The sequence below is a fragment of the Aedes albopictus genome, chromosome 3 (genome assembly GCF_035046485.1).
Source record: "Aedes albopictus strain Foshan chromosome 3, AalbF5, whole genome shotgun sequence".
Taxonomy (NCBI): Eukaryota; Metazoa; Arthropoda; class Insecta; order Diptera; family Culicidae; genus Aedes; species Aedes albopictus.
Genome location: NC_085138.1, coordinates 175,485,749 through 175,513,017, shown reverse-complemented (window position 1 = coordinate 175,513,017; position 27,269 = coordinate 175,485,749). Strand labels below are relative to the sequence as shown.

The 27,269-nt window shown below is 39.3% G+C and overlaps 2 protein-coding genes across 6 annotated transcripts in view; both read right to left on the bottom strand.

Moving 5' to 3' along the window:
* Positions 1–27,269, bottom strand: part of LOC109403728 (protein couch potato) — a 555,872-nt gene that overhangs the window by 178,515 nt on the left and 350,088 nt on the right. The gene's annotated exons all lie outside the window — the stretch shown is intronic.
* Positions 65–8,053, bottom strand: LOC134284257 (uncharacterized). Its single transcript, XM_062842999.1, has 2 exons — positions 462–8,053; positions 65–207 (listed from the first exon to the last, which is right to left on the bottom strand). The coding sequence occupies exon 1, from the start codon at positions 5,227–5,229 to the stop codon at positions 4,282–4,284; it is 948 nt and encodes a 315-aa protein (XP_062698983.1). The 5' UTR covers positions 5,230–8,053; the 3' UTR covers positions 65–207; positions 462–4,281.

Sequence of the window (27,269 nt, the reverse complement as noted above, 5' to 3'; positions counted from 1 at the left end):
TCGCAGCATAATCGTTCGCGTTCGCAATTGTCTCGCGCGAAACCGAAAACATTAGAAGCGCGAGTGTTTAGTGTTTACAATGTACCATGTTGTGAATGCATATGCTTTGGTTTACTGATGTGTCCTTTGTTGCGTTTAGTTTATTCCTGCGTGGAATGGGCTTAAATTTTCTTGTCCCTGATGGGGTGGAGACGCGCGACCGGATTTCTTTTAATATATATTTCTTAAGGAATCGACTGTTGATCTTATGTTTTGAGGTTATGGCTTTCAGTCTTGGAAGAAAAACTCAAAAACGGATTGTTAAGTCTTCATCCGACGTTTCGGTCACTATATTGTGCCTTTCTCAAGGATTTAACTAAATCCTTGAGAAAGGCACAATATAGTGACCGAAACGTCGGATGAAGACTTAACAATCCGTTTTTGAGTTTTTCTTCCAAGACTGAAAGCCATAACCTCAAAACATTTTAATATATATGTTTTGGTATAGAAAGTGGACGATTGAGCGCGAAAGTTAAAGTTTATTGATCCATTGTCAAATCACATCGCCAACCATAGGTGACTCCCAGATTGACAATGTACGTGGAGATGCAGCGATTCGCGGTCTTCATAACAACGTTTGTCTCACTAACATTCCCTTCCATCCTCGATGACCGCAAGGACGTGGCCGGCGCCTTACTAAAGTCAAGAGCTCTCGAACTGTGTACATTGAGAATAGTAAGCTAATCCCAAGCCCTAGTCATTGGTTCCTTGTGCAATTTCGATTGCTCTGGTCAATCACGGAGTACCAACTACGAATTGTGTGGTCATCTATGCTCATGCTCATGCTCATGCTTACAATTCTTTGCTTCTAACCCCCTCAAATGTTCTTTTCTAGGGTCACTATACTTTTAAATGCTGGAGGTCCAGATATTAAACATTAAGATATTAACATTAAATGTGCCCAAGTGATTACGACAACAACTAATTCATTTTTTTTTGCTATCTTAAATACTAACTTCAAACTAAATATATAAAAAAAACAAGGAACAAATGATTACCGCTTTAATCTTTCGTATTGAATTGGATGAATTTACGAGCAGTGTCCATATACATTAAAAAAATCCTCATTCATGAACGTGTTTTTTATTCATCATTGCAACCCTCCGTCATGATGCGTCAATGGTGCAGTACATACTTATATCGTCGGTTTCCTGCAATAGGGGCACAACTCATCAAATTTCATCTCACAAAGACCCAAAGATCCAAAACTCGTTGTGAAACGCGAGATTTGGGCATTTTCACCAATTTTCCGCAGTAAGGGCACAACTCAAAATCAGTCAACTTTTTCAATAGTTGTTGAAAAATAGTTGTCAAAAATTCATGAAACAGGTAGTCCTTCAGCCCCTTTCAATGATACAACAATCAAAATTTGTTTACTTTTGTCAAATGATGAGAGAAATAAGTGAATTTGCAGGAGGTGCTTTATGATTGCCAATTTTCAAACGCTTATTCTGAAAATTCACATTTTTTGAATTGTGCCCCTATTGCAGGAAACCGACGATATTACCATTCGTTATTCGAGTCACGCAATTCTTTCACTAACTACCATTTTACAAAAAAAAACTATCCATGAACCAATACACCTGTACACCACACCATGTATCTTTCAAACATTGTTAAATCCCACCGTAGAGGTTTCTGCTCTCGGTCTGGGCTGACGGCACCACAAAAAAAGTATGATAATTAAAGTCAAACAAGTGCTTTTAACCGTACTCATCGTACCGCTTTTCACTCTTTATCACTGTCAAACGAGCTGGAAAAGCAACTACAATAAAGGACACCCACCAGTTCTGCTGTATAGTAGCTGAGGACGCTCGCACACGCTTTAGCCCTTGGTAAGTTTGAACGCAGTACACAGTCAGTGGTAGCAAAAGGAACCTCCACTCCATACAAAAAAAAAGCATCAGGAGCACGACTCCATTATTCAGATTCTCACCGTGCCTCTGTCTATCTGCTCCGGTCGGTAGGGGAGACTGGGGAGATTTGATCCCTTTTTCTTAATTTACCTGAAACTTTAAGAAAAACACAAAACTAGATCCGATTTCCGTACAAAATGGCAGGTAAACATCTATTGCAAGTTAATACACAACAGAAGGCTTTTAAATTATTGTTAAAGTTCTCAGAACTGTGTTTTTATGGAGGCATGTCTTATGATGTATTTTTCAAAAATAGGTGACACTTGATCCCCCTTTGAGCACATGGTTTATTTAAAGGGAAAATAATTCCAGAGTCTTCCTATTCATTTTCTTTTCGAGTTTTCTTGTATTTTCGATGAATATGGAGTGTTTGAAATTGTAAGATTGCCTTAAATTTTTAAGGATATGCCGTATTTTCAAAATGGGGAGACTTGATCCCTCTTTTCTTGGTTTGTACTAAAGTTATAATTATCTGACTCATTTTATCGTTGAATAAACGAGAATTCCAAGTAAATAAAAGCTTCCGAATAGAATATTATTTTTCACATGTATAATGTGTGTGTAATCCTCGAGGGATCAAGTCTCCCCATGTCACTGTTGTGTATACTAAGCTGAATTAAATAAAATTTGTTAACAACAGCCTTATTTGGATAAATAAGTTTGAAAGTATTTTATTTAAACTGTGTGCTGTGAAATTTTGGCACGATTTAATTCAATTTTAACAAAGTTATTGAGATTTTTCGGAATCGCCTAAAAGATTTCTGAAGGACTGAAAACAAACCATCAGCCGTTAAAAAATAATGCAATGTACAATCGAAATCACTTGTAGCCAAAACATAGTCGTTTGTCCAGGAGTAGTTTTGGAAAAAATATGCTAGAAGAAAAATGTTTTTGATTCCGAGCAAATATAGGGGGAACAAGTCTCCCCAGGGATCAAGTCTCCTCAGTCTCCCCTACTATTATCGTACCTGGTGGGATGGTGCGATGTAAAATCACACTGAAAATGTGTCACTTTTTACACAGTTTACACGTTGCTATATCATTGCTGTTTGAACGGGTAGTGTTCTGCCCTTCGGTAAGCACCAGGTTTGATTCTAGGCAGGTGTTATACCAGAAGCAACATTAATGACACGTTTTTTTAGAACCTCTGCTCCTCAGCACAGAATCATCGAAAAAATCCTAGCGAAAGCACCCGCGCAATGGCCCACCGATACATTAACTCTCATTATCACGTAGCGCAAATGGAGGGAAACAGTTTTCGCGATCCCCTTGGCAAAAATTACGCTCTTTATTTCCCATCAATTTAATCCCATCAAATGCGACAAGTTACAGCTCAGGTAGTAACCGACTCTGTAGGTGAAGAATTCTCCATGAACCAAATGGGTCGGAATGTGGAACGGTGCAATTGGATTTTATGAGGAAATGCTTTCTATTCGTTTGATAATGTTGGGCATTTGAGTTACATGTATGGATTTTCCCCGCAAATCTATACGAATTAGTACAAATAAAAACCAGAATTCTGAAATGAAAATGTTCGCAAATCGTTTAGATTTTCCATTACAGTCCGAATCGGGGTTCCGCTTCCGACCGTCCTACGGAATACAAATTAACGGTGGCAATTTCGTGCGGAAGCCAACCTATGGGGATGTTTGCCTGGCGAATGGCAACAGCAGCGACATTAAAAATTGATGCGTTTGTAATAGAAGGCTGAATAATTCACAAGGTCCTTGGTTGGCCGTACAATTCTGTCTCTTTTTAAAATTGCTGGAAAAGTGGAAGGCTGATTACAGGTTTGTGGGAACGATGAGGACTGAAAAAAAAAACTTTTGAACGTTCCTGTGCCGAATGAAAAGTGAATGGGAAATGAATGTTGCCTCTTTGAAGTTTGCTTTAAACTACAACAAAGTAGTGGTAACTCTACTGCATTTGAATGTTTGAGTACCAAGTTTCTAGTAAACATTTACGTAGATATTGAACTTTTTTCATAACATAAGCATAGGTGACCATACAACATTCAGTTGCTAGCTTGGGAATGCTATGTGCACATTCGAGAATTCTTTGTAAGGTAAATAAAACATCTATTGTTTTTTTCACGGAGCAGTGGAACCGCATTGGTGTTCTTCTTTGGCGTCTTTTTGAATCTGACATCGATGTGATGTGACTGAATGAGTAAAGTACGTGAAGTACTTCTTATGTAATTCCAAGCTTTTTTTTCCAATTCGTTTATTTATAAGGCTCTGGCGTTTTATATAAAACTTAACGGAGTCGAATTTCTTATGAAATAACAAAATGTTATTCTAAAGCTATTCTTCATTTTACATACAATTCACTTTGAATTCTTGCGCGAACTCTTTCTCGGGGGAGTGCGATCTGTTGTGGATCCTGAAGCCGATGAAGCAAATTGAGCCCGACGCTGGCTTGCTATCAGTTTCTTGGTTTTCTCCTTCATCATGGCGTCGAAATTGTTCGCTAGCTGTGTAGCATTCGGAATACCAAAGGTTCGCTCAAAGTACTCATCGTTGATAGCCGATTTTGACTTCTCTTCCTCTTTGTCGCTTGATTTCTGCACTAACGGATTTTCCTCGAGCATTTCTTCAACTACTTCCACGACATTGTCATCTATTGGATCCGATTCCTCAATAACTGTTTCGACTTGTCCTGTACTGACTATTTTGGCAAAAGTTTTAGGCTTGTTGGTCTTCTTCCTTGCTGGGCAGGCGTTTCTCCGGTGTCCTACTGAGTGACAAAAGAAACACTTGTCCTTCAGTCCGTCGTAAAACACTTTTCCTCTTTGCTTGTTCACTTCAATCAATGGTGGAATTTCCTTGTCGATGTCAATGTACACACCCCTAACGCCAGTGTGCACATGATTCAATCCTAGGCCAGTTGGGAACTTTTCGCGAACCGTTCTCTTTACTTTTCCGTATTGATTAAATACCGTGACCAAATCATCATCCGAAACTTCCGGTGGAATGTCAAACACCCGCACATAATGTACATTACGGCCCGCTGCCATAATACACACTTCTACCGAATTTCCATTTGCGTACACAATTTTACGTGGGTCCGGATTTTTTCGTAGACACTCCAGCATCGCTGCTTCTGAAGCAAATTTGATGCAAATGCTCCGGCTCTCCGTCATGTTATAGACGCTTTCCACGAGGGTCAAATCGCCATCCAGCTGCTTTACAAACTCGACGATATCGGTCCACGACGGCCGGGGGGAATCCACCGAGAATCGAAATTCAACGGTGTTAATAAACATTCCGCTCATGGCTCAAGGAAGAAAGTCAGTTTCACAAAGTATCCAAGTCGGTCAAAGAACAAAACGACAGGCAAATAATAGCACCGCTGCTATGCAGTAATAAAAAAAATATCCGGCAGAGCTCATCAATACCGCGTGCGTCGTACCCGGCAGATGGGTAGCTACTGTATTCCAAGCTTTTCTGGACACCTGATATTGAGTTCAGAATCAAGAAAACTTGTATGGCAATGCTAGCGAACCTTTGGTAAAACTTGGGGTTTAAAACCCAAGTATATCAAATCCATTTACACAACTGTTGTTCGACCAATATTGGTCTATGGGTGTCTTGTATGGTGGCGACGTGAGAATGATCCAATCAAAATTAGGCCATCTCAAAAGGATGTGCTTAATAGCGATGCCTAGAGCGTTCTCTTCGGCTACGCTTAAAGTTCTCTTTGACGTTATCCCACTACTCATTCATCATAAACAAGAAGCACTTTCTTGAACTTACTGCCTATAGGTATTTGGTTTGTTAGAGGAAGCTTCAGTGAACCGCAGATCAACACCAGCACTATAATGGAAAAATAAGAGCTAATTACTCATATTTTCCAAATAGCCTCTATTCAATATAAGTGGATATCTGACGCTTAGGAAAATTACAAATGGTAGTCGAAATACAAGTATCTGTTAAAGGATAAGAAAAAGAGGGGGAATTAAAAGGTACGAAACTGATTACACTCATTCGAAGAGGGTATTCTGCTTGGAGGATTCGAGAAGCCAATACAAGATCAAGTTCAATATTGCGTCCAATTAAGATCCCAGGAAACGTCCTTTATAAATTATTTTTTTCACAATTTGTTCCTGTAATTATAGCGGGAAGGTCATTCTCGAATTAATTGAGTTCAGCAAGAATCTCTTTTCCTTCTTGATTTCTTTTAAAATGTATTCCTTCCAATTTACTTCTTTAGATTTTTTTTCATGAGAACCTCCAGGCAGGAATTTCTTTGGGATTCCATCAGGATTTATCTTTTTTCCCCGGATGTTTATAAAGAAGAAGGTCTCTTAGAAAGATTTCAGCAGAATTGCTACAGTTCATGTGTTTCTGCAACCATTGCTGAACTAAATCAACCAGGATGCTCCTTAGGGATTTCTCCAGATTTATTCGAGAAATTTATCAAGAAATTCTTCTCGCATTTACTCCACGGGTTTCTCCAGGTAATTCTTTAAAGATTTCTTCAAACAATGCAATTCCAAGAGATTTTTTCATGGATATTATTTCCTCTTGGGGTTTCCTTTAGAAATTCTGAAATTTTTCCCCTAACTCTTTCAGAAATTGTTGTTGGAATTTGTTCAAAGGTACCTTTATATATAATTCTATATATTTAGGGATTCTCTCAAACATTTATATAAAAATTTTCAAGAGATTCTTTTAGAAATTCTTCCAGAGGCTTCTCCAGAAGTTTCAGGGATAACTTTGAATGCATTCAGACCTTTCTTGGTTTTTTTTTTCAGAAACTCGTCCGGTACTGCTTCAGGGATTTCTCTAAAGCGGCAGCTGCTACAGGCACTATTCAAGGTTCCTTGGCATTTTCCAAGATATTTTTTCCAAGAAATTCTTCTTTGAATACCTGCATCATTTCCTTGAATACCTGGTAGTATTTCAAGGATTTCTTCAAAACTGCAGTTTTTTTTATCAACAATTTCTTCAGTGATTCACAATAAAAATCCCTCCTGGATTTTTTTTTTGTTTATGTAGGGGTTTCTTCAGATTTTTTCAGTCCTTCAGGGAATTTTGTGTACTAATCCCTACAGAAGTTTTATAAGATATTTTTTTAAGAATTCTCCAGAGGTATGTCTAAAAGGTCTTCCAAGGATTCCTTCAGAAAATCCCCCAAGAATCCTTCAGGAATTCATTTAGGGAATTCTTCAAGAATCTTATCAGTACCTTTGTCTGTAATTTCTGCAGGGATTTTTCCACATAGTTTTTTAACAGGTTCCTTCGGAAATCTTTCTACGGATTTCCAGGCTATCAAGATTTTTTTTAGAGAAAGTTTCCTCCAAAAACTTCTCATGATTTTATTCTAGGATCTAAGGAGGTATCTTTAAGAATTTCTCCTGATTTTCTCCTGAACATTCATCCAGGAATTCTCCCTGAGATATGTATCATCAGAAATTGCTTCAGGAATTTATGTATGGGAACCCCTCCAGAAACATTGAAGAATTTCTTTTGAATAAAATATCCCCGGAGAAACATCTTAAAAAAATCAAATCTCTGAAGGAATTGAGAAGATCCTGAACGAATTTTTCAAGGAATTCTTGGAAGAACCTTAGGAAGAATTTCTGAAACAATCTCTGCTGGTGTTTTGAAGAAATTTTAAAAAGTATGTGGAGGAATTTCACAAGAGTTTTGAGCTTAAGTTTTTGAAAGAATCTCAAATGAAATTTCTTAAAAATTTGCAAAAGCTCAAACGTATTCCTGAAAAAATCATTAGAGGAATAACTGAAGAAGTATCAGGGAAGATTTTGAGGGATCGCACGAGGATTTCTGAAAACTTCCTGAAGAAGAAATAAAAAAAAACTCTTCGAGAAACCTTAGGTGGAATTCCTAGAATAGTTAGTTGAGGAATTTTTAGGAAAATTCCTGGAGAAATTCCGGTTCCAGGGAAAAAATCCTGGAGAAACTCCTGTTGCAAATATCAAGGTTGCAACCATTCATTTGCAAAGATTTATATTCATTTGCTATTATCTCAGTTCAGAAGCATGCTATCAAAAAACAATGTATGGATGAATTTAACCTTGTAGTTTTATCTGAAAGTTTGCCGAATAACATTGGGGTCGCAAACGTATACCAAAGCCGTGAGCGAGCTGTGAAGGCAACTCTCCACGCGGTGAATGTAAATTTCATTCACGCTGTGGAAAGTTGCCTTCACAGCTCGCTCACGACTTTAGAATGCGTGTGCGACCCCAATGTTATTCGCCAAACTTTCAGATAAAACTACAAGGTTAAATTCATCCATACATTATTTTTCGATAGCATGCTTCTGAACTGAGATAATAGCAAATGAATGTAAATCTTTGCAAATGAATGGTTGCAACCTTGGCAAATATCATAGAAGATTTTCTAAAAGTATTCCTGGAGCGTTCTGTAGACATATTTCAGGAGAAATTCTTGGGCAAAGGCCCTGATAGGAGTAAGCTTTGTATGCGATATGTTCGTGAAGACAATACGACACAAATCCTTCCAAGCGCTGAGTTTGTTTCAGGAAATTCAGACACCCAATGCCCAAGGTACCTGGCCTTCATAAACGCCACGGTGGACAAGTCACAGCGTAGATAACGCAGCGGAACCTGAGCCAATGTGACGCAGTCCATCAACTAATGTGTCAGGCAGTGGCTGAGTGGGGGATGGTTATCGTAATCATAGCGGACCCAAAAAAGTACCCACCGGTAACGGCGACTGAGTCATGCATGGGCCTGCCGGCTGTTCGGGCTCTAAAGAAGTTGATCATCAATATTAATTTCTATTCCCGATCAGCCTAGATAGCCGTGTAGTGGCGGTAGCAGTTACCTCAACTGGCTAAGAATATCACTACGGATTGCCTAATCCGGTGGTAAAAGTCCACCAAACAAGCGACCCCTAATTCATGGTGTTAAGCGTACCGTGCCTAGGAATGAATGGTTAGGGGGGTCTAATAAAAACTTAACCGTGAACGGAGCCTGTGGAGTACCAGGGCACCCTCCACAGTATGTTGCCCTTACTGTGTTAAACGGAGCAATGACGCAGTGGACCTTATTTGTCTCCGGGATAATCGGCCACTTTTCTTACGTCTCAATTCCGAGGCTTAATAAAAGTGGGTAAATGATTTTTTTTTTATGGCAGGAATTAAGTTCGTACAGGTAAACCTTCATCACGCAAAAGGTGCTTCTGCTGTGTTGAGTCGAAGGTTTAAAAAAGAAGGACTGGAAGTGGCGCTTATTCAAGAGCCATGATCCAATAAACGAAAGATTCTTGGAGTTCTGACACAAAATAGTAAAATATTTTTTGCAATTTCTCATCGTAATAGGCTGTTTTACCTCACGCAAATCTGACAGGAAAAGGCCTACTTTCCCACACCAAATTAACAGTGCTGTAATGGTTCATTACAGCACTGATTTGCGTTGCGTAATGAACCATTACAGCACTGTTTTCAGTTTTGGTCAACTTCTTGACGCTTTCTGGTCGCAGTTTTGGAAAATTGTGACAACTGGACAGTATAACTTGTTATGATCAGATTTTCTTAAACATGGCTATAAACATCAGTGTGCAGTTTGATGAAAAAGTTTTGTTAAAAACTATCCTCAAGGGTAATTTATGAAATTGCAAAAAACGTTGTACGCAACTCGGTGCAGAACTCGATTTTTCCAACACTCGTCGTAATTATCCAACTCGGCAAGCCTCGTTGGATAAATGTACTACTCGTGTTGTAAAAATCGTCATTCTGCACCTTGTTGCGTAAACTACTATTATGATGAGCAACAAGATTCTCCCAGAACCGCTGTCTTAGTACGCAAAACGTTAAAATGCTATCCTATTACAGAGTTTATCAGAAAGGACATTGTTGCGGTCATGGTAGAGGTACCAACCACTAGAGGTAAAACTGAGATCGCTGTGGCTTCAGCTTACTTTCCTGGTGATGTTCCTGAGGTACCTCCTCCTGAGATCGCATCATTTGTCCAATTCTGTAAAGAAAACAACAAATCGTTTATCATTGGCTGTGACGCCAATGCACATCACACGGTTTGGGGTAGTACGGATATTAACAGTCGAGGTGAGTCACTATTAGAGTATCTGTCTTCGAACAATATAGACATTTGCAATAATGGTGATAAACCTACTTTCTCAAATGTAATCAGACAAGAGGTCTTGGATCTAACACTGTGCAATGCTGCAATCTTTGACAAGATCACAAACTGGCACGTGTCAGATGAGATTTCTCTATCTGATCATAAACACATAATCTTCAATTGGAGTGGTGGAGATTATTCTAGAACCGCCTTTAGAAATCCCAGGAGGACAAACTGGGATCAATATGTAGAATTGTTGAATACGCATTCATTTACAATGGGAGAAACTATTGATTCAATCCAAAAGTTGGAATCATTTTCTCAAAGGGTAAATGAAAGTGTCATCAATTCCTTTAACAGAAGTTGTCCCACCATACAATCGTCTTCTACTAGAGACGTGCCATGGTGGAACTTTAAACTGGATCGCCTTAGAAAATTTTCTCGCAAAATGTTCAATAGAGCGAAACAAACGGGAGATTGGACTCAATACAGGAAAGCCCTGACTGAATACAACAACAAAATACGAAAATCTAAAAGAAAGTCTTGAATGCTGACATGTGAAAACATAAACAGCACTCCTGTAGTTGCAAGACTACAGAAAACGCTCGCAAAAGATCATTCAAATGAATTGGGAAACCTGAAGCGCGACGATGGAGCTTTTACCAAAACTCCTCGTGAAACTTTGGATTTAATGATGGAAACCCATTTTCCGGGTTCGGTTCTAAGTGTGGATTCCAATGATACTATATCTCTGGAAGGTGAAGGATGTCCTAGTATAAACTCTTCGGAGTCAACTAGGACAATAAACACCACCTCAGATTTAGCTGATGAAATCTTCACGAAGGCCAGAGTGGAAAATGCAATTAGATCTTTTCAGCCTTTTAAATCTGCAGGAGTTGATGGAATATTTCCAGCACTGATTCAAAATGGAGAAGCGGTGTTGGTACCATCACTAATTGAGATGTTCAAGGCTAGTTTAAGATTGAATTACGTTCCATCAAAATGGAGACTTGTAAAAGTTATCTTTATACCAAAAAAAGGGAAGCGAGACAAGACGCATCCCAAAGCATACAGGCCAATTAGTCTTTCTTCAGTTTTGTTGAAGACTATGGAAAAGGTTTTGAAGGATTTTATCAATTCTTCTTACATAAAAGAGCATCCCCTATCTGACTTCCAGTTTGCTTATCAATCTGGTAAGTCAACGGTTACAGCACTTCATTCGCTAGTAACAAAAGTGGAAAAAAACCTTTTCAGCAAAAGAAATAGCTCTATGCGCCTTTTTAGACATAGAAGGAGCATTTGATAATGCCTCCTATTCATCTATGAAGCGTGCCATGGATACTCATGGATACTCAAAATAACTGGGACAGGCAAAATTTTCACTTTTCAAAAAATGTTCAACTCGCTGTTACTTTTCGAAAAGGGCATCAAATGTTCTCAAATTTTTGCTGTAAGTTCATCAACTAGTTGTGTATCAGTGGTCAAAATTTGGGAAGGATCGGGCCATTCTACACAAAATTATAAAGGTTCTAGAAAAAGGTATAATTATCCGATAGCCAATTTTGGGCTGCTATATCTCCGGATTCAATAAACCGAATTCAATGAAATTTTGATCATTTATGACTTCAATAATGAACTTTGAAAAACAGTTGACTTAATTTGAAATTATTAATAAGAAAAAAAGTTATGGCGATTTCATTTATTCCATGTTTTTTCAGTAAATTTATCTATTGTTCATATGCATCCCATTACTTTTTCAAATTAATGAAGGCTATTTGGCTGCTTTTCTTTGAAACATAAATATATTCAACTCAATTAGAGGGAATTTAAATGAACTATAATTAATATCTCGAATTTCGAAGCGATGATGAAGTTTTGGAAAAATTGGTGTTACATTAGAAAAATAATCTAATCGAAATAATTTCCTTCCGTGTAAAGAATTTTAAGTTTAGTCAAATGTTTTTTATAGCTCATTATATGAGTCATAAATGATCAAAATTTCATTGCATTCGGTTAATTGAATCCGGAGATATAACAGCTCAAAATTGGCTATCGGAAAAGTATACCTTTTTCTAGAACCTTTATAATTTTGTGTAGAATGGCCCGATCTTTCCCAAATTTTGACCACTGATACACAACTAGTTGATGAACTTACAGTAAAAATTTGAGAGTATTTGATGCCCTTTTCGAAAAGTTGCAGCGATTTGAACATTTCTTGAAAAGTGAAAATTTTACCTGTCCCAGTTATTTTGAGTATCCCCTGTATCATACATTGGATTTATACTGTGCTTGCAAAAAGAGAAATCACTTCTGAGCTGGGAAGTTCTTCTATAACAGTAAGGGGCTGTCCATAAACCACGTGGTCATAAGGGGGGGGGGGGGGTCGGCCAATGACCATTTTGTATGGACAAATAAAAATTTTTGTATGGACTTATGACCACGCAGGAGGGGGGGGGTTTGAAAAGTCCCAAAAAAATGACCACGTGGTTTATGGACAGCCCCTAAAGGCAACGAAAGGTTGCCCTCAAGGAGGAGTTCTCTCACCACTATTGTGGTCCTTGGTTGTAGACGATCTTCTAAGAAGCTTGAAGGAAAAAGGTTTCGAAGTTGTGGGCTTTGCAGACGATATAGTCATAATAGTGAGAGGAAAGTATGACGAAACTGTTTCGGAGAGAATGCAAAGGGCCCTAAACTATACACATTCATGGTGTATTAAGGAGGGCCTTAGCATGAACCCGTCAATAGTCGTAATTGTCCCTTTCACTAGGAGAAGGAAGATCAACCTAAAAGCTTTTCGGCTTGGAGGGATACAAATTCATCCTAGTGATCGAGTCAAATACTTAGGTTTGATACTGGATGCTAAACTGAACTGGAATGCTCAAATTGAGTCCGTGATCGGTAAGGCAACAAGTGCGTTCTGGTTATGATCCAAAACTATTGGCAGGAAGTGGGGCTTGAAACCAAAAATGATAATGTGGATTTATACTGCCATAATCCGCCCAAAAGTGACGTATGCTTCGTTTGTCTGGTGGCCAAAAACGAAAGAGGCTACCACACAAACAAAGCTTGCCAAAATTCAACGTCTTGCGTCCATTGCTGTTACAGGAGCGATGCGAAGCACTCCATCAAAAGCTTTAGATGCGATTCTCAATCTGCTACCTTTGCACGAGTACGTGCAATTAGAAGCAGAAAAGGAATTGCTGAGACTTGAACGAGTTGAAATGTTTATGCCAGGTGATCTTGTAGATCACCTGAGCATTTCACAATACTTCCAAAATAGGCCAGTAATAAAAATGATTAAAGACTGGATGAAACCTGTGGAGAACCATGATGTTCCTTACAAGTTGCACGAAACAACTTGTGCAGATTGGGAAGTCGGAGTTCCCACTGTTCGTTAAGGGTCAATCAAATTCTATACAGATGGCTCAAAAGTTGGAATGAAAAAACGGGAGCAGGAATCTACGGCCCTGGAATACAAATTTCAGTGGCGATGGGACACTATCCTACGGTGTTTCAAGCAGAGATTCTTGCTATTTTGAAATGCGCAAATATCTGCCTTGAGAGAAAATACAGATACGCAAATATTTGTATTTTCTCAGATAGTCAAGCTGCACTAAAAGCATTGTGCGCTTACAAATGTACTTCAAAGCTTGTCTGGGAATGCATTCTTTCACTGCGCAGGCCGTGCCAAGGGAATTCAGTAAACTTATACTGGGTTCCAGGTCACTGTGGCATTGAAGGAAATGAAATGGCAGACGAGCTTGCTAAAAGTGGTTCCAATTTACAGTTTGCTGGCCCAGAACCATTCTGTGGTATATCAAACTGTACAATTAAAATGGACCTGAAACGCTGGGCTGAGCAGAGGGTGATATCCAATTGGATGGATGTCAAAAATTGCAATCAGTCAAAACGATTTATAAGACCAAATTCTTATAAAACCAAAAAGCTCTTAGAGCTCAACAAGAGAGCTCTATGTACACACACTGGCCTAGTAACTGGACACTGCCCGAGCAGGTATCACTTGAAAAATATTGGCCATATTCAGAGTGATATCTGTCGTTTCTGTAATACGGAACGTGAAACCTCGGAACATCTGCTTTGCAGTTGTGGTGCTTTATACACGCGCAGGCAAAGATTTCTAAATAGTGGTTGCTTGCAACCCAGTGAGATCTGGTCTGCAAAACCTGGGAAGGTCTTGGAGTTTATCAATTCCATTGCACCTGACTAGGAGACGACGCGTCGTGGCAGTAGCTGAGTACTTGACACATGGTAATTATCTGGCTAGATGCGAATATCAAAACGGGACATGCCACAAAAGTTCAGCCTATTGGACGCAGTGGCTTAATTTCCCCAACAGGGGAGAAAAAAAAATGGGCCTAGAAAAATGGTGACAATACGAATACGAATAACGGGTAAATACATGTCCAGAGTTGGTGTCTACTTCTTACGAGGGCTTCGTGGTCACCAAGGTAAATTGGGTCTTCTATAGCTGCTATGCATCTCAGCGGTGGTCAATCGAGTCAATCAAACAATAGGGGAACAAAGCCCAAAATGCCAAGATGGGGTAGAATGGCCCAACTCATAAAATCATTTCTGGATGGGACTTGATCATTACTATGCGTGAATGGTGTCAAGATATGTTTGCATCGAACATTTTTTTTTTTTATCTTTATTAACGAGATTTTTAGCCCAAGGCTGGTTCATCTCCTGACCCACGCTTTACTTCCCTTCCGAAGGAAGAACTCACATTTTGTGAGTTTGTCAGGAGTGGAATTCGATCCCAGGTCCTCGGCGTGATAGTCAAGTGTTCTAACCATCACACCAGGTCCGCTCCACCCGCATCGAACATTCTTCAAGAAGCTAGGCCACCAAACCCACGGGAAATCTTTTGATTTCCCAATGAAAATTGACAACTTCCGGTTTTCGTGCTTGCAATTAAGGTTTTCTGGTGATTTTATTACCAGCCAAGTGTGTCCAACGAGATTGAGGCACACATGTAGACGCATGGTTGTTGATGTCTACGCTTTCCATGTTAGGGGTCATTAAAATATGACGACCATCGTTTTGCGGGGAGAGGTGTAACACTCCATTTAATGAGTATACGAAAAAAGCGGGACAGAGGGGGGGAGGGGAAAGGAGTCGGAAATGCTCGAAAATTGATGGACGTAATTTTTGAATGTTTTCATGAAGTGTCATTTTACCCCATGCCAGATGATCTTTTTGCACCACTTCCGTTTTACGAATCAGTTTTTAAAATCGCTAAAAATCGATGAAAATGCAATAGTTTTGTGAATAGTTTTGCTGAAGTATCGAGCAAATATTGTCCAGTTGCTGTTACCAATTTGAAAGCCTAACAAATGAGGCTAATTATCATTGAAAACGATGAAAGTTTGAAAAATGGCATCTTACCTCACTTGACCCTACACGCAGATGCTGGACTGTATGGCGACAGAGTTGACCAGGCGAGGGCCGGTAGTATCAGCAGGTGACGTCAATGCCTGGACCGTGGAAAGGGGGCGACGTTCCGAGAACCAGTGGAGTCTGATCCTGCTAGAGGCACCGGACATGCTAGATGTCAATCTGACTAATGTCGATACAAAAGGTCCTTTTAACTTTTCGTTGTTCTAGCCTAACAAGTAATTCAAACAGTGGAGGGCAGACAATGGCTACACGAACAGCGATCATCTGGTGGTACGCTACAGTATCGACTACAACATCAGGCAGTGGGTAGAGGAAGGGGTGACATGCCCTCGTAGGTGAAAGACAAACCTGCTCGGTCTAAACAAAGGTGACCTGGTAGTGGCACTCTTGCATGGATCTGGATGCGGCCTAGGTAAGGCCATCCCAGGAATAGAAGACTTCAGGCGTACTGGTGGACTCTGGTTATTGCAGAGCATGCAGCGAGTATGTACCAATGAGAAGCGAAGTGGATGAAGGATGACGTATGCGGGCCAAGGACGTGTTCAAAACCGAGATAAGGGCAAGCAAATACTTTGAGGGTCTCTGATCGAGAACGAATACAAATCCGTGGAGTGATGCCTCTTCCTTGTTTTTTTAGCAGGGAATTTGTTGAACTCAGTTGAATTAATCTATTGCACTGCAGACAGTGCACAATGGATCCAGAGCCGTATTTACGAAGACAAAAATGTTTGTGCGTAAACCATAAGTTTTAGATACTTGATGTCTTTGGGAAAGTTTCTTCATATTTTTTTACCTTTTTTTATAATAATTGCGAAATTAGGGTGGTCCCTCTAGTTAAGCTGATTCAAACATCTGTTTTTAAACAGTTTTATGTACGCTTGCAAAATGTTGTACAAAGTTGTAAAAGAACTTATTTGGAGCAAATGTTTTGTTTTCCATATGAAAATCCGTTTTATTCAATATAATTTTATGCGTTCATTTTTTCGCTATACTTTGTTCTGAGCACTTTTAGAGCATCCAAAAACTCACAATATTGTCGAAGACGCCAACCTTGTATCTCATCGATTTTAATAGTTACAACCGATTTTCTATGTAAAAAAACGTATTTTGGAAATTCAATTAAAAGCTTCAAACAAAAAAGGCACTCACAATATTTGTCGCTCACAACATAGTACGGTCTTTTCAATGCAATTCAGCGATTGAAAATCCATTTGCTCCTTTTTGAGATATGACTTTTTGAAAAAAAATTATATTTTGAAGAAAAAAGTCAACATCTTTTTAACTTTGAGAGATAGATCATTGAGCTCTTTGGAAATAATATGCGTCATTGATAGTACTAAAAGTTCTCGGAACGAAGTTTTTACGAGAAACTAGTGGATTGAAAGTTATTGCAAGAAAACTGAATTTCATGGATCACCCTAACATGATTATTTAAAAAAACCAAGATTAATCCACCTAGTGGTGATAGTGCCTTTCTCGTCGAACATGTACTAATGATCTTTCCTTGGCCGGGATACGACTGGGATAGTTTTGCTTCAGAATTTTGGCTTTGCAGTCTTTTGGAGAAATCGAAAACACTAGTTTATGATTTTTTTTCGGCGTTTCGGTCCGTGTGGGGCTTTTTCAGGGGTTCAGTCGGTCAACGTTTCCTTGTCAAGATGGCTTTGCTAAACTCAAAAATTTCATTCGGAAGTTTTTGTATGCATTGAGTCCGTTCGGTTTAAAACCGTCGTGATGCGGACAATCTACTACCTATCGGGTGGGCTAGAATTCAGTTCCTGTTTTTGGAATCTACCACTATTGCTTTGTATAGAAAATTTCTGTGCATGGGCCATCATTCCGAAGCATGATCTTTCCGTCGACGTATCCGAACTGTTCCTGAATCCTGAGAATATTTTATTGAGAAAAGCAATAGTTTAAAAAAGAAATGGGAAACTTAATAATGGAACATATTCCGACGTTATGTTAAACGTATAGACAGAGCTGGAAAATATCAGAATTTTTAGTTGACTGCATAAGCACCTTTACTGAAGGCCGATCAACATCAAGATGATAATTACAAGCTAGGATATAGCTTCTTTCCTAATCACAGATGACTTTACGGTCTTCGATAAAGTTTTTTCTTCACACTTTCGGCTATATTTTATTATCATAGGTTACAAGATTCGTGTAAAATTTGACAAAAAATGCAAGCAATAAAACCATTAAAAAATCCCAATAGTTTAGATGCAAAAGAGGGTTGAAAAAACTTTGTCCGGGGTTGATGCGATAATTTTCATTTTCCCATATAACGTTGATCCATCCTACTGTATATTTTTACACCTCAGGAATCTGAAATGGTGTGATTTGTTGAGATTGCTTTAGTACGGACAAACAGACATATCATTTGGGACATATTCATCATCAACATCGTCACGAAAAAATAATTGCCAAATGCTAATCAGGTTGCATTTCACAACTCGCTGCTGGCTTGATGGCGGTAGTGAGTAAACGTCAAACGAACAAAAACGATTTCACGCGTAACTTTACCACATACCGTATCTAACAAAATCCACGAACGGAGACAATCGAAGGGGAAGTTCGCTGTTCCCGTAGCAACTAATACATTGAGCATTTCAAAAACATGAAAAATCCGGGTATTTTTTCACAAATCATCCCTAAAGGTAAGTGATACAAGTAGTCCTTAACGAAATTCAGCGCCTCATGTGAAAATCTCTTTTTTGTTTACATAGAGTAATGGGTTTGGTTCATTTTTGTATTTGATCACTTCCGGCGTAACAACTGAAACGGTTCTGGAACACTACCAATATTGTCTAATGTGGTGTGAGCCTATTTTCTTGTCAACCGTTCATCAAGTTATCTGAAAAGCCGCTATCTGATGTATCGCATGCATGGGTTTGGTTCCTTTTGGCATTTGACCACTTCCGGCGGGACACCCTAGATCGGTTCCGGAACACTATCGGTAGTCTTTAAAAAGATCTTAGATGTGGTCTGAGCTTATTTTCTTGCTAATCGTTCATGAAGTAATTTAAATAGCCGCTATTTAATGTGCCGCAGGCATGGGTTTGGTTCTCTTCCAGATTTGACTGCATCCGGCGGAACACCCGGAACCGGTTCCAAAACACTATCGGTTGATCCAAATAAGGTCGGAAACTATTTTCTTGCTAAAGGTTTATCAGGTGGCCTAAAGAGCTGCAATTTGATGCGTCGCATGTGAGGGTTTGTTTAATTTTTATACTTAGCTACTTCCGGCAGGACATCTGGAACGGGTTCTATAACACTACCGGTTCATATATGGTCTGAGAATGTTTTCCTGCCTACTGTTCATCAGGTTATCGAAAAAGCCGCTGTTTGATGTGTCGCATGCATGGGTTTTGTTCACTTTCATATTTGGCCACTTCCGGCGGGACACCCGGAACCGGTTCCGGAACACTACCCATTCAGATATGATCTGAGAATGTTTTCCTGCCTTCTGTTCATCAGGTTATCAAAAAAGCCACTGTTTGATGTGTCGCATGCATGGGTTTGGTTCACTTTCATATTTGGTTACTTCCGGCGGAACACCCGGAACTGGTTCCGGAACACTACCGGTTCAGATATGGTCTGAGAATGTTTTCCTACCTATTCTTCATCAGTTTATCGAAAAAGCCACTGTTTGATGTGCCGCATGCATGGGTTTGGTTCACTTTCATATTTGGCCACTTCCGGCGGAACAACCGGAACCGGTTCCGGAAAACTACCGGTTCAGATATGGTCTGAGACTATTTTCCTGCTTACCGTTCATCAGGTTATTTAAAATGCCGTGGTTTGGTATGTCGCATGCATGGGTTTGTAACGTTTTTATGTCTGGCCCCTTCCTGGGGTGCCGATCCGGAACACCTAAATGGCCATAACTCCGGAACGGCTGGACCGATCTGAATCATTTTCAATAGGAAACAATGGGACTATATACCGCATCGAATGAACCATCGGTCGTTGAAATCAGTTGATATTTACTATCTAAAAATGAGGTGACCTTTTTGTACACATACACACACACACGCACATACGCACACACATACATACACACACACACACACACACACACACACATACACACACAGACATCACCTCAACTCGTCGAGCTGAGTCGATTGGTATATAAGACTTGACCCCTCTGAGGGCTCTATAAAATTTTCGTTTTTGGAGTGAACATATAGCCTTTCGGTACACCTTGGTGTACGAGAAAGGCAAAAATATAAGTTAGGAACCATAAGAGATAGAATAATGGTTTCTTCGGTTAACTTACTCCAAATAAGTTCTTTTACAACTTTGTAGAACATTTTGTAAGCGTACATAAAACTATTAAAATCAGATGTTTGAATCAGCTAAACTAGAGGGACCACCCTAATTTCACAATGATGAGAAAAAAGGTCGAAAAATATGAAGAAACTTTCCCAAAGACATCAAGTATCTAAAACTTAAAGTTTAGGCACAAACATTTTTGACTTCGTAAATGCGGCTCTGGACCCATTGTGCAGTGATTAAACAAAATCATTGTATCATTTTACACGTCTACACGCGTTAAAACTTTTTATTTTTGCTGTCTATATACTAAACATCATGCTCTACTTCTGTTCAAGAGACAAAAGCAGCAATTGATATTTATCTGCTGTTGGAAGTCTCCACCCAGTATCAACCTTAATTGTACACAGCGTTTGGTACCCATTAACCTCTGCATAGCACAGTAATTGACACGACAAGACAAAAGTACTCCTTACATACCAGCATTTGTTGTCTGTCGACGAACGAACACAAGCACGACACGGCCACCAACCGACTGAATATGCTCAGCAAGTAGCAGACGCATTCATCCACTACAAACTGGAACGGCCCGATGATGACCTACCGGCGATAAGCAGGTGAAGCATACCATCCATTCTCACTCTGGCGCTTCAAAATTGATTGACAGATTATCTTCCCACCCGGAGAAAGTTCAGAATCATCAAAATAATCGTTAGAGTGCTAAGAATAGATGCTTTTCCTGTCGATTACCCTCATCAATATCGTTTCTCTCACCCCGTCAGACAACTATGCTGCCACATTTTTCGTACCTTCACGCAAACTCCCATCTCGCTGCTGTTGTTGCCGGGCAGAATATCCTCCACTCGTTGTTGAAGGCGGAAAACACATTTTTGAGGGGTGGTTTACTTCCACTGAAAAATTCCCTAATCAGAAGCTCACATCCTTCACCACACCGCCTCAGTTGGCAACGAAGCATAAGCCCGGTAGCCGAGAATTGACCCAGCGCCAGCACATATCGGCGAGACCCCCGGATGAAATTTATCCAGCTTTCCAACTGATTAAGATGCCGTCCGCTGGCGCTGCCTGATGGGTTTGTAAGCGTGATGCCTCGTTTAACAAATTTGAAACGATTTACACGTTCGGGCAATAAAATGTTTCGACTTGACGAGAGGAGCGGCGTTTGGCATTCAGCTGGTTTCTCACAGGAATTGGGTTCAATTAGGGGTATCGCTAGAGCTTTTGTTTTTTTGGTTGATTGCTTGATGTTTATTTATTGAATTTAAAAATTGGATTACAATTACAGTCAGGAATATTGTATCACAATGTGGCAGAAAGGTTAACTCCTTTCGGGCTTCGTCCACTTGCTTTGAGGAGGCTTTTAGAATGATTGCATACCAAGAAGGAGGAGCAGAATACGAATAACTCTAGGAATGTTTTGAACTACTGAAATTTAAAAACAAAGTCTCAAATTTGGCGACAATGATACATATTGCCCTTTAGTGGAATTTTGCCAGATTTGCTGGTACGTCTGAAACATACTGAAAAATTTGTAATTAGATGGCACGAAATGTAGCTAATTGGAAAATTGAGAGATGAAATTTGTGACACATTAACAAACTAAGCCACAGAACAGGTAATGATTCTGCGGAATAGAAAGCCAAACTGACTCCCACCAGAACGCATTTTTTCACAAATTTCATCTTTCAATTTGTCTGTTAGCAACATTTCGTGCCTTCTAAGTACAAGTTTTTCCAGTATGTCCCAATGTAGTTATGAAAGTAAACGATGAGCAGCTTTTTAGTGTAAATTGACCATAATTGGTTAATTTATCAAGTGAGCTCAGACAAGTAATGGATTTTTTTTTTGAAATTTTAAATTCTTTCAAGATTTAAGATCTTTTTCAAATTCTGTGGGTTCAGTTCCATGGGTTCTAAAAGGAAATATGTCATACAAACTAGACAGAAGATCCGCAAGAATATCCTACATCTTCAGAAGTTTCAACAAGAGCTTCTTCAATAATCTTCTAAATATGCACCCAATATTTAATTCTAAGAAGTCTGAGAGTGCACATTGCCATTTGGAACACCTTCTTCCAGCACAGCCTCCCTCTTGTCGTTACATCTGGAGATCACCACAATTCTGATGGATGGATGGCACTTCTTCGACATTGTCGACGACAGGGCCAATCGTGGCGCCTGATCGACTCTGACCACTATCTGGTGATGGTCAAACTGTACCACAAACTCTCCATCATAAACAATGTACGGTACCAGCGACCACCACGGTACAACCTAGAGCGGCTGAAGTACCGGATATCGCCTCAGCATTCGCGCAGAATCTCGAGGCAGCGTTGCCAGGGCGAGCTCTATGTGGCTCCTCTAGAGGACTGATGGAGAACGTTAAAAGCAGCCGCAACCGAGAGCACCATCGGCGGGTACGTTGCTTTACCTGCTATTTTGTACGAAAATCAGACCTAGTTTTATGTTTTTTCTTAATTTTACAGGCAAATTAAGAAAAAGGCATCAAGTTTCCCCAGTTTTCCATAATTTATCGACTAACAAGGTATCAAAGAAGCAAGTTATCACCGGGTTTTTATAGTGCCCAGGAAAAATCATGTGGATTATCGCAATTACCTTTGGTTACTTGACTGCATTGCTTACCTGTAAATGAAGAAAAGATAAAAAAAAATATTTCAGAATACTGTAAGCTTGTAGAGTAATGATATGTTATTATATTTGATTATTTTTTTAAGTCCGTTACAAATATTTTTTTTAATGTTTTGTCCCACCACTTCTTATAAATATGTTTTGATCTGGAGGCTCGAAATGCATAATCCTGCCTAAAATTTTTCAATGGGGGAGACAAAAAGTCGAAATGAAATTTGTATCCGTCTAAAGAGATTTTCAGCCCAAGACTGGTTCATCTCTTATTTGATTAATTTTTATAAAAAATGGAAGAAATAATTTGAAGTTAGAGGGTTTTAGAAGAAGTCAACGATATGAATATGTATAAGGAAAGTTTGATTTTTCAATATTCGTTCAAAAATGAATCTGTGACATGGACAATAACGTACCGGCGTAATGTACATAACCTGTGCTGTAACCTTTTGGGAATGCAGACCCTGAGCCATAGAAGAAAAACTGCGCAAGCTGTGTTTGTCGCCAAGATTTTACTAGGAGAGACCGAGTCTTCAGCCATTCTGTCTCAACTGAACATCTATGCTCCAGAACGCACCCTCCGACAACGCAAATTCCTACGGATGGATCACAGGACTACCGAGTACGGATTGCACGATCCCTTACGATTCATGTCGAAAAGCTTCAATGATGTCTACGAGTTTTTCGATTTTAATACCTCTGCCACAACCTTCAAGCAAAGATTGCTGAGCAACCGTTCTCTGCCATGACATGGATGAAATGGAACTAAGTGGAAACAGAGCGGGTGAGTATCGCTCCATAAACTTTGTTGCTTGAGTAGTTTGCTATCCGTTTTTTTTTTTATTTCCGGTTTTCAACAAACTTCATGACGAGATTCATTGGATACGGATTGATGGACAACTTCACTATTCAAGACCTGCAGTAATATGACTTTTATTTATTTTTTATGTATCTGTACTGTTGTAAGTATGTTAGCCGTGCATCGAATGTTTTTCAAATAATTGTAATGTTGTTGAAAAGACATGGAGTTTTTACGCCTTTTTGAAGGAGCCCAATTGAATGTTTTTGGTTCGTTCAAGGAGGCTTTTCTCCATCACACTTCATTAAGACAAGATGTCAGATGAAGCAAATAAATAAATGAAAAAATGAAAAAGAGCGTACTCTGTAAAGTGTGACGGCCCGAACAAAAATGTCAGAGGTTATATACATCCCGAGCAAAGTTTCATAACAACCGGAAAACCTACTGTGTTATCTGATATCAAAAACAATTAACTATTTTTTTTTTTCATTGTGGCTGAATAAGCAGGCAACATAACAAACATGATAACAACCAAGTATACCCGTGATACCAATAAAATATCTAATTATGTTATCATAAAAGGCATACTGATAACCACTTCTGTACATCTCTCAATTTTATCCAACTGAAAACTTATTTTGTTATCAGAAAGATAATTGCAACGGTCATCGATAACTAACTTCCGTTGTTGTTGTCGACGATGATGCCCCCAGTTTGACAGGTAATGGTAACATGAACTACCAAGTTGATAGCGCAAAATCGTAAAATGAGTTCTGGAGCGAACACTAGTAGCTTTGGTTAATACGACATATCTACTCGGTTTTTACAACTCTCCTTGTTTAGAACTCAATTTTTGGGTAAATTTTGTATAGAAATCAATTTTGGATAAATTTTGTTTACCGTGTATGCCCAACAGAAACATTTGTTGTCTAATGTGAGCCAATGTGATGTCTTTGGCAACCCACCGCTCCATTGTCGTTACGCCCTCGAATGTCAAACAGAAACTGTTTAACATTGTTTTATTTTCGAGTTTATTAACTACTGTATTCTGTGATTATTTATGTTCGAAAAAAAAACACTAAGGAGATCAGAATAGCAATCTTTGTGTTATCCAACAACAAAGGGCGTAGAAAACAAAGTGTAGCTCTGACCGTTCCAAAGACTGAAAGCCGAAAAAGTACCCTGGTACAATAACACACATGGCTGTCGAAATTCTGCGTAGTATACTTAAGTATTACATGATCTCATCGTGAAAATCGCGTAGGCGCGACCTTTTCAATTCACATTAAATTTTGCTCATGTATGAGCTTCTATCTATAAATGCTTTTCATGTATTTTTTTGCTTTATCATTCTCCTAACTTTTGTAAATAGGGTACAAAAAATCATAATTTTCTTCTTCATAAAATTAGAACTCGAAAACGGTTTGTTGAATTGAAATGATGTCTTCGAAGATGTTTGAGAATATTTGAAGGACTACTGGCAGGCTATTCGACATTGTTCACTACCTTCGTTTTGTTGCCGCGGTCGTCTGTCAGCCTGCTTTGCTACACTCGTGCGCTACCGTTACCTCTCACACACAACACGAGCGGTAGAACGATTATCAATAAACATAAAAACGAATCAAATCAACGTCGTCTGACACGATGACATTTGTCTAATTCTAGCTATTCGCATAGATTTCAGCCAATTTCAATTATGACTGTTAACAGTCTAGATATTAGTTAATGCTTGCTTATTAAATCGAATACAATACACACATATGTCCAAACAAGCTCTCATTATGGAAAAGACAAGAATAATAAAAACCAAACCGTCACCCGATGACGCTATCGTGGTCAAGTGTATTCATTTGACATTTTTGTTTCGTATAGTAGTTTGATCGCTTGTGTTGCGAATCTTGGAGACAAAGGAAGCCGAATTTCGACGAAAAGGTGTCAAAGACTGTCATCGCTAACAAGACTGACTACCAGACAAATACACTGAAAGTAATATTCATCGTGGATCTATGTTAGATGTCATATAATTCCAAGTTTTCAAAAACCGCACCCTTAGATTTTTGATTTTATTTTTCTGTAGAAAGCTGATTTGCAGCCTCAAACTTTGCAAGTAACCCAGGATGGTTAAATGCTTCTAACTATTTGTTTTTTTTTATCCATAGATTTTTCAAGTAAGAATGGGAAATATTTTTTGAGATATTTTATATCGAAAAAAAGATTTCACTTTCAAGTTCCTACGAAAAAAACTAGACATATTTTTTTTCATGCGCGTTGCTCAAGAATTAAAAAAAAAAATTAAAAAATTAGAAAAAAGTTTGGGTTTTGTGATTTTTATCTGAGACTGTCTGTCAGAAAATTCACATACTTGAGAAAAAATTGATCCATTTTAATAAAAATTGTAAAAACGTGGAAAAAATCTCGAATGACATTTTACATGGTCTCATAAACCTCATCCTTTTAAACCAATAGGTTACCCCCCTTCCAGCCCAAACGCACTTGACTTCCAGCAATTCCTCTCAATCTCCAAGCTCTTTGAGCAATTCCAGAAATAAAGAGTCCTGTATTCCTTCATCTTGTTTACATCTTTAGATTCCCTTTCGGCGAAAACAATTCTGATAGGAAACACAATACTGCAGGATTTGTTAATTAGCAAACGGCCGCTCAGTAGAAATGACCAGTTGCCATGGAACTGCACTGTGGTAATTGCTGTTGGAATACCCCTCACCACCGTGATATTACTACCTAAGGCAGCTTTATCGGTCTTATCGATAGCATTGGCTTCCAACTTGTGGAGTAGAAGCGGGAAAGTGAACCGCATGCGTGGGTGCTTTTGGGGAATCGTTTTGCCTTTCTCGTACACTAAGTGTACTGGAAAGGCTATATGTTCACTCCAAAAATGACTTTTCGATAGAAGGCCCGGAGGGTCGAGTCACATATACCAATCAACTCAGCTCGACGAATTGAGGTGATGTCTGTGTGTATGTATGTGTGTGTGTATGTATGTGTGTGTGTATGTGTGTATGTGTGTGTACAAAAAAAACTCACATCACTTTTTGGCAGTAAACCTGAACCGATTTTAATGACCGACGGCTCATTCGACGGGAAATCTGGTCCTATTGTTTCCTATTGAAAATGGTTTGGATCGGTCCAGCCGTTCCGGAGTTATGGCCATTTAGGTGTTCCGGACCGGTACCACAGGAAGAGGCCAGATATGAAAATGCATTTAACACATGCAAGCGACACATCAAACCACGGGATTTTCGATAACCTGATGAACGGTAAGCAGGAAAATAGTCTCAGACCATATCTGAGCCAGTAGTGTTCCGGAACCGGTTCCGGGTGTCCCGCCAAAAGTGGCCAAATATAAAAGTGAACCAAACCCATGCATGCGACACATCAAATAGCAGATTTTTCGACAACCTGATGAACAGTGAGCAGGAAAATAGCCTGTGATGAAGCAGAGACTACCGGTAGTGTTCCAAAACCGGTTCCGGGTGCCCCGCCGGAAGTGGCCAAATATAAAATTGAACCAAACACATGCATGCGACACATCAAATCGCGGTTTTTTGGATAACCTGATGAACGGTTAGCAATAAAATGAAATCAGACTATATATAGGAAAACCATTTGTATTCCGGAACCGGTTATGTGTGTCCCACCGGAAGTGGCCAAATGTAGATGGGAACCAAACCCATGCGTGCGACACATTAAATAGCAGCTTTTTCGATAACCTGAAGAACAGTAAGCATGAGAATAGCCTTAGATCACAGCAGAGACTACCGGTAGTGTTCCGAAACCGGTTCCAGGTGCCCCGCCGGAAATGGCCAAATATAAAAGTGGACCAAACCTTAGACCAAACCAAATGCATGCGACACATCAAATAACGGCCTTTTCGATAACTTGGTGAACGGTAAGCAGGAAAGTAGCCTTAGATCACAGCGAGACTACCGGTAGTGCTCTGGAACCAGATCCGAATGTCCCTCCGGAAGTGGTTAAATATAAAAGTGAACCAAACCCATGCATGCGACACATCAAATCGCGGCTCTTTAGATAACCTGATGAACGGATAGCAAGAAAATGGTTTCAGA

Coding starts and splice junctions, on each gene's coding strand:
- LOC134284257 (XM_062842999.1), bottom strand. CDS start 5,229: ATGAGCGGAATGTTTATTAACACCGTTGAATTTCGATTCTCGGTGGAT.